Here is a 7,692-nt window from a genome sequence, read left to right as displayed (position 1 = left end):
GGGACGGGGACGGACGTCAGGCGGCGCGGGGGGACGGCGGCGCCTCGGCGGCCAAGATGGCTCGCGGCCTGGCCGCCGGCTTGCGCCTGACCGGCGGCGGCCGCGCTCTGCGCCCGCAGGCTCCCCAGCTGGCCGTGCCGCCCGCCGGCCCCGAGCGGACCTCCGAGCGGGAGACGCAGACCGCCGAGCTCTCCCTCACCCTGGTGGCGGCCGTCCAGGCGGTGGAGGGCAAGGTGGACTCGCACTCCACCCGGCTGCTGGACCTGGAGGGGAGGACGGGCACGGCCGAGAAGAAGCTCCTCGACTGCGAGAAGACGGCCGCCGAGCTGGGCAACCAGCTGGAGAGCAAGTGGGCCGCGCTGGGCACCCTCATCCAGGAGTACGGGCTGCTCCAGCGGCGCCTGGAGAACATGGAGAACCTGCTGAAGAACAGGAACTTCTGGATCCTGCGGCTGCCGCCGGGCAGGAAGGGAGAGGTGCCCAAGGTAACGGCGCCCGGCGGCGCGGAGGGGCCGGGGCGGCCGGGGAAGGGGCCCCTGACGGCGCCCCGCGGCCGAGGGGCGAAGGCGGCTCGGGGGGCCGGCTTACGCTCTGGGCTCAGCGGAGGAGAGCGGCGCGGGCCGCCCGGCGTGAGCGTTCGTTCCCCGTCTGCGTTTCGTGGCTCCTTCTCCGAAGCGACGTTTGCCGACGCCCTTTAAAAYGCGCGTCGCTGCCCGCGCAGAGGGGGGCCCGGCTGACGGCCGGACCCAGCGGCGTCCCYGTCCCGCGGCGTCTCCCGGTCTGAAGAGCCCCGCTGGAGCGCGGCGCTGCTCTCCCGAGCCAGCCGCCTCCTGAGTGTGTCCACAGAAATCGGTCCTCGGCGGAACGGCAGCCTGCTGCGGGGCGGTTTGCAGGCAGAGGTGGGCTTCGACGGGGCAGYGATTCGAGGGGAATTGCGTGCTTGGCTCTGCTGGGAAGAGCTGCTGGGTACGCGCGTGAGACACTGGAGGCTCTGCCTGGCTCCGTAACTACTGGTAATTCGGAGCCCTTCCGGCCCAGGCAGAGTTTTCCCTGGAGTTCTGGGGTAACTGAATCCGGGGTTTCACGTCAGCTCATCAATAGAGATGAGGCTCAGCCCTAGCGCCCGATTTTTATCTCGTTTGCACCAACTCAAGGCTTGGGCAAGCCCAGGGACCTCTGCAGAGTGGCTGCGGCCGGTGGGACCGCAATGGGGACCAGGACAGTGCCACTGGGAGAAGTCACTGCCCGGCCTCCGGGACGGTTCAGGTGTCTGGTGGAGACCTTAAATCTCTTAGAAACTTGTGCGGGAGTCRTTTTCAAATATAAACACAAAGAGACCAAGGGCCGTAGAGCAGCAGCTTCTCCTGATGGAGTTCAAACGTGGCCATCTCGGTGCGGTGTAGGTGACAGGAGCGCGTGCTTGAAACGCAGCGGTTGCAGACGGTGGTCGCAGGTAAAGCGCTCCTGCCTCCTGCAGAGCCCGGAGTTTGCGTGAGCACGTGACGCTTGTGATTGCAGGTGCCGGTGACGTTTGACGACGTGTCCGTCTACTTCAACGACAAGGAGTGGGAGAAGCTGGAGGAGTGGCAGAAGGAGCTTTACAAGAATGTGATGAAGGGGAACTACGAATCTTTGATCTCCCTGGGTAAATATGGGCTTTCCTCTCTCTGGGTGAAGGCAGTTTCTCGGAAGTTCCTGACCGAACGCCATCCTGGGCATCTTCTAGCTCAGTTCTAGCACAGAGCTTAATGCCCCTGATGTCCCCTTTTAAACGGGAACTTAAAAAGGCAGAAGGAGGTTTCTAGTCCTTCTCTGTTGTTTCCTGGCTTGGATGAGGATGGGCTGTGCAAGGTCACCCCCTACACAGGCCAGGGGCTCTCAGCTCAGGGCTGAGGGCAACCTGGATGGAGCTGGGCTGGAGACCTGCCAAGGCCCCTTCCAAYGTGAGTTACTCTGTGAGGAATGATCAGCTCCCCCAGAGCTGTTGCAAAGGCTTCGCTTCACCTTCTGGTTGTGCTGCAAGTACAATCCCGTGTACCCCTTTGGGGAAACCTTTCGCAGGGACCCACAGGAAAGGGAACTGTCGTAATGCACCCTTAGCTACAGTCCTTCGGGGCAGTGCTTGTTGATGCTGCAGGAGAAAGCTCAGCTTTGCTGGGGTAAAGTGCTTTCTTTTGTTTGGGAGAACCAGGAATTTGCCTGAGAAGTCCTAAAATCCTACAAGGAAAATGTGTGGGTTGGTGTTGTTGTCTGAGGTAGTTCCTCTGCGTGTGGTACCTGAGCTCCTGCCTGCAGGAATTCCTCCTACTCGGCCRAGAGCCTGGCCTGCTGCGGCACGGGGCCTTTCTGCCGCAGGTTCTCATGGATGTCCTTGAGCCTCTTCGTGTTTCCACCCCGTGCACAGGGGAGAGGTGGGAGATCGGTGCCAGCACTCCCAGTACAGTAATCCCTCCCTCCATCCCTCTGTCTCCCAACAGACTATGCAATTTCCAAACCTGGTGTTTTGTCCCAGATTGAGCAAGGAGAGGAGTCACGGGTCGGGAATGAGCAGGACTTGGAGGAGCGAGAGATCATTACTGATGCCACCGCAGGTGAGATAGCAGGTTATACCTTGCGTGCAGAAGAGCTGAGTCTGGTCGCTCTGAGACAGGCAAAAAGGAACAAGAYTAAAATACTTGTTGCACAGAGCTGTGACCATGGAGATTATCAGGAGGAATCTTAGATGTGAGTGAGAAAGGTTCGGCTGATTAATGATTTGGCATCCAGGTACGGCTTGACATATAAACCAGGCCAAGCAGAGCCCAGAGAGTTTGGCACTGGGAGCTGACAGCAAGGAAAACATCTGCAATCAGACCGCTTCCCGGGGGAGCTGGTGTGCCTAGCAGGAAAGGAGGATSGGTGCCCACCCGGAGAACCTCTCTCCCCATGGGAGTCACAGACTTTCCCCAAAATCCTCTCCACCCGCTCGCTGTGCATGCAGTCTCCGGGTGCCTCATGGTCTCTGGGTTTATCCTCGCGGTATCCTCCTGAGGCAGGAAAGCCGGCTCCCGCGCCACGCACGGGGACCTGGAGAGCCGGAGGGATCTKCCCAAAGCCTGGTGCAACTCCCACGCTCTGCCGCTCCGGCAGGCTCTGTGGCTGCTGGAGCCGGGGGGCTCGGGCGGGACGAGGGAAACGGAGGCATCCGCCGGGCCGAGGCGGGGGGGACCGGCGCGAGGCGTCTTAGAAGAGGGGGCGTCAGCTCCGTGGCAGCGCCCAGGGCCGGCCCCTGGGGCTGGGGCTTCCCGAGGCAGGAACAGGGCGTCGCTGTGAGCGGTCGCTTCTCCCCGAGCCCCGGGAGTGACCCAGGCTGGAATCTCTTCTTGCTGCAGCTGGTATAAGGGTCGTGATCAAAACAGAGGAGCTCCTTCCTGAAGACAGCCCCGAGAACCCGGAGCTGCATGGCATGTCGGGGCAGTCGGAGGGGAGTTTCCAGAGTCCGGATGAAGAGGCGGCCTGCGAGAGCCCCTATGGCTCGGTTTCCCCTCCGAGAGACCTCCCGGGGACCAGCCTGGGCGACCCCTCYGAGTACGGAGCCGACTTCAGCGAGATCCAGCGGGTCATCGTGCACCACGGGAGCTGCGCAGGTGAGACGCTCCGCGCGGGGCCACGTGTTGGCGGCGACCGCAGCCCAGGAGGAGCTGTCAGGCAGAGCCTGGGCAGTGGGTGGAGGGGAGCAGCTGGGCAAAAGAGGGGAGTTAGGTCCCACCAGCACCTGAACTAGAGGCAAAGYGGCTGTAGCAACCTCCGGAGCAGCCGCAGTCGCGCTGCAGACCAGGAGGAGGCGGCAACACCCCGCGAATCGGCGGGTAGTCGCTCCCCGGCAGAGAGCAGCCAGCCGAGACTGGTGAGATGAGAAAGATGCTGGTGCAGCCCGGTGGGCGAAGCGCTGTCCTTTGCGAGAGCCCCAGCGACCACTGCTGCCAAAATCTCGGTGTTGCGGMGGGCAGGGGAAGGGCTTAGTCAAGTGAAGCTGCTTCCCTGATGCTGGCCACGTAGGGGAACAGGCGGTGGCATAAGCTCAGGCTCGTGGGCACTGTTGGTGACAGTCCCTTTGGAAAGCACTTGATGGCTCAGACTGAGGAGCAAAGTGTGCAAAGCTGGCAGGGGCCACAGGGGCCTCGGGCAGGATACGCGTTGAAACCGGTCTCTGGAAGTTGGAGAAGTGGCCTGCAAAAGTGAGGCTGCGCTGAAACGGGCTCTTCAGGGACAAGAGCCCGTTTCTGCCCGCACGGAGGATGCTCAGCTGCACCGACTCAGGGGAGGAAGAGCCGGTTAGGTGGCCACCCTGAGGGAAGGACTGGGGGTTTCTGGTGCATTGTAGGCAGGACATGAGTCAACAATATTATGCTCCTGCAAAAGAAAGGGCAAACGCAGCAGGGTATGCAACCAAGTAGCTGCAAGATGTGCAGAGTCATCCTTGTGCTCTCCTCGGTGTCGGTCACGCTTTGCTGGAGAAAAGGGCAGTGCTGGGCGCTGCACGCCAGCAGATGCGTGGGGCAGCCGGAGAGGGTCCGGAGGATGGGCCCAGGAAGGGCCAGAGGTCTAGGAAGCGCAAGCTGCCAGGAAGGAAGGGGTGAAGCGAGGTTATTTAGCAGAGGGAGGAGAAGATTGCGCAGGCACCGCAGGCGTAGGAGTTGTCCCGCTCTGGCCAGTGGCAGCATGGGCTTAAAGAGCAGTAGAGGGGGTATGGGCTGTATCCTGCGAAAACCTCCCCAAGAGGGGGATAGGGAAGCAGTGAAACACGCTATCTGGAGTAGGTGGGTTCTCCATCATTTGGCATTGTAAGATCATCCAGTGCGAACATCTGTCAGGAGAGATCGGTGGAGGTAGCAGCTGGCCTCTGGAGGTCCCCCTCGGCTCTGTCTTTCTGCTCCTGCGAGCCGCGCACAGCAAGCGGAGCTCAAGACGGTTCTTCTCCGAGAGCTTCAGGGCTGCTTGGGCTGGTGCTGGCGCCGGGGGGAGCAGGAGCCTGAGCGGTCCAGTGGGCTCTGCGATGGAGGAAGGAGGACCTCTAGAAAACGTCCTGTTGCCCTGAGGGCAATGTCTTTGAGAGGCTCCTGCCGGCATGGGAAGTTTCTCAGCTTGGGTTCAGCCTGCTGGTGACGATCTTCTGCTTTTCTCCTGCAGAGGACGGGATTGTGATTAAGACAGAGGAGGAGGAGGAGGAAGAGGAGGACCCGGACACGCTGGAGCCGTGCGCCATGTTCTCRGGCAGGACGGAGGCGCCGGCGTTCGCGAGCCACGAGGCCGGGCTGGGCTGCGAGGCGCAGTGCAGCTCCAAGGCGCAGCCCCGGAGCCTGGCCGCCGGCCGCRCGGGCAAGGCCCCCGCCTGCGAGAGGGACCCCGGGGAGATGAAGCCGGTCATCGTCCACCAGCGCAACCGGACGCGGGAGAGGCCCTACATCTGCCCCGAGTGCGGGAAGAGCTTCATGCTCAAGATCAACTTCATGATCCACCAGCGGAACCACCTCAAGGAAGGGCCCTACGAGTGCCACGACTGCGACCTCAGTTTCCGCAACAAGCAGCAGTTCCTGCTGCACCAGCGCGGCCACCCGCGCCGCGCCGTGGGGGTGCCCCGGCGCCCCGAGCACGGCCTCAAGCCCCAGCCGCGGCCCCCGCCCCCGGGCAAGCCCTACAAGTGCTCCGAGTGCGAGAGCAGCTTCAGCCACAAGTCGAGCCTCAGCAAGCACCAGATCACCCACGTCGGGGAGCGGCCCTTCACCTGCGGCGAGTGCCGGCGGAGCTTCCGCCTGCAGATCAGCCTCATCATGCACCAGCGCATCCACGCCGGCAAGAGCGACATGGCCTTCCTCTGCCCCCAGTGCGGCAAGAACTTCACCCGGCCCTCGCACCTCCTGCGGCACCAGCGGACTCACACCGGCGAGCGCCCCTACCAGTGCAGCCAGTGCGAGAAGACCTTCAGCGAGAAGTCCAAGCTCACCAACCACTACCGCATCCACACGCGGGAGCGGCCCCACGCCTGCGCCGTCTGCGGGAAGGGCTTCATCCGCAAGCACCACCTCCTGGAGCACCAGCGCATCCACACGGGCGAGCGGCCCTACCACTGCACCGAGTGCGGCAAGAACTTCACCCAGAAGCACCACCTCCTGGAGCACCAGCGGGCGCACACGGGCGAGCGGCCCTACCCCTGCACCGAGTGCACCAAGTGCTTCCGCTACAAGCAGTCCCTCAAGTACCACCTGAGGACGCACATGGGAGAGTGAGGGGCTGCTCACGGCTTCCCCTCCCTCCTTCCCTCCCTCCTTCCCTCCGTCCCTCCTCATCTCCCCCAGCCCCTTCTCCCCCCACCCCGGCTCAGGGCATGGACATCAACAGGGCACGGACATCAAGGAAGCTTTGGGTGGTAGCGCCGCCGGTCTGGTGGAGACAGCTAGGCTGATTGGAAATAAATTAATTAATTAAAGCAAGCAACGCGCGGCAAAATTAAAAAGATTATATATATATATAATTAACTGAAGCAGCTGATTTAGGGGGAGTCCTCACCTTCCAGAAAAAGAAAAAAAGAAAAAAAAGGAAAGAAACCTGTACAGGGTGTTTTGCCAGAGTAGGACTCTTAACTGCTTTTTAAATCTACTGTTTGGTTTTTTTAATAAATGTGGAGGAACTTTTCGTTTGGTAAGCAAACTTAGGATTGCCAAGACACATTTTTGGGAGCGGGGGGAGTGCTGGTTGTGGCACGGCCCTTTGCTCCAGGAGCTCTGCCGCGGCGCTGCCGAGGCCGGCAGGTCCCCAGCACCGGGGCCGGCCGGCAGCGCGCGGTGCTGCCGCCGTGGCGCCCTGCACTCCCGCTGCCGGTGCGGCCCTCGCTGCCCGGCTCGGGGGCCCCGGCAGCGCCGGGGGCCCTCAGCCGCAAAGCTGCGGGATGAGCTGGTTGCTAAATTTAAGCATTTTTACTAGGCAGGGCTGGCAAGAGCGGCATGACTGCACGGGAAGCGCCTGACTCGGCAGCAGCCCTGCGCCGCCTYGTTAGGACTAAATGCATTTAAAAAACGTATATTTTTATATATATATAAAAGAATGCGAGCCTGGCTGCGGCGCTCGGCGGCTCGCCGCAGTTACCTTGCTGCGGGCGCGCTGTGCCCGGCCCCGTGAGGCTCCCGTGGCTGCCGGCGGCGCTGGGGAAGGAAAGTCGCCGTGCGGCAAGGCGCCGCGAGGCTGCGGGGGTGTTAACACGGCACGAGGTGCCGCAGCAGAGCCCAGGGCCTTCCTGCTCCCGGTCGCTCCTTCCCGTAGTTGCCAGGTCCTTTACATCCTATCCGTCTCCGGCACCGTTGTGGGCGGCTCTCGCCTCGTCCCTGGGACGAGCTGTTGTGGCTGCGTCTTTCTTGCTCCGCTGTCGGGCTCCTCTGCCCCCTTGTCCCGTCCGCCGGCATCGGGCTCGTGGTTCCTTCGTTCTGTTCCTCCATGGCCTGGTTAAAGTCCGTCTCGCTGCCGGCGCTCGCTGCTGCTCGGCTGCTGATTTCTCCCCACGGGGGCTCCGCGCGGCGGGACGGGGGAGCCGGGATGGGGACCGGGAGACAGGGACCGGGAGCAGGGACGGGGATGTGGGAGCAGGACCTGGGAGCAGGGATGGTGGAGTGGAGAGAGGGGATGTGGGGGTGGGACAGGAGAGCGGGGCTGGGGAGTGGG

The 7,692-nt window shown here is 62.6% G+C and overlaps 1 protein-coding gene across 1 annotated transcript in view; it reads left to right on the top strand.

Annotated features, from left to right (window-relative positions):
• ZNF777 (zinc finger protein 777) overlaps positions 1-6,359 on the top strand; it is a 12,416-nt gene extending 6,057 nt beyond the window's left edge. Inside the window, exons 6-10 of the mRNA XM_085320592.1 lie at positions 120-485; positions 1,519-1,645; positions 2,478-2,591; positions 3,372-3,626; positions 5,170-6,359. Coding sequence (XP_085176718.1) covers positions 120-485; positions 1,519-1,645; positions 2,478-2,591; positions 3,372-3,626; positions 5,170-6,266 — 1,959 coding nt within the window. The 3' untranslated portion in view covers positions 6,267-6,359. The remainder of the gene's footprint in view (positions 1-119; positions 486-1,518; positions 1,646-2,477; positions 2,592-3,371; positions 3,627-5,169) is intronic.
• Positions 6,360-7,692: the final 1,333 nt, after the last annotated feature.

The sequence above is a fragment of the Rhea americana genome, unplaced genomic scaffold (genome assembly GCF_003343005.1).
Source record: "Rhea americana isolate MKP2758 unplaced genomic scaffold, rheAme1 scaffold_642, whole genome shotgun sequence".
Classification (NCBI taxonomy): Eukaryota; Metazoa; Chordata; class Aves; order Rheiformes; family Rheidae; genus Rhea; species Rhea americana.
The sequence above is the reverse complement of the archived record's forward strand: the minus strand, read 5'-3'. Positions and strand labels throughout refer to the sequence as shown.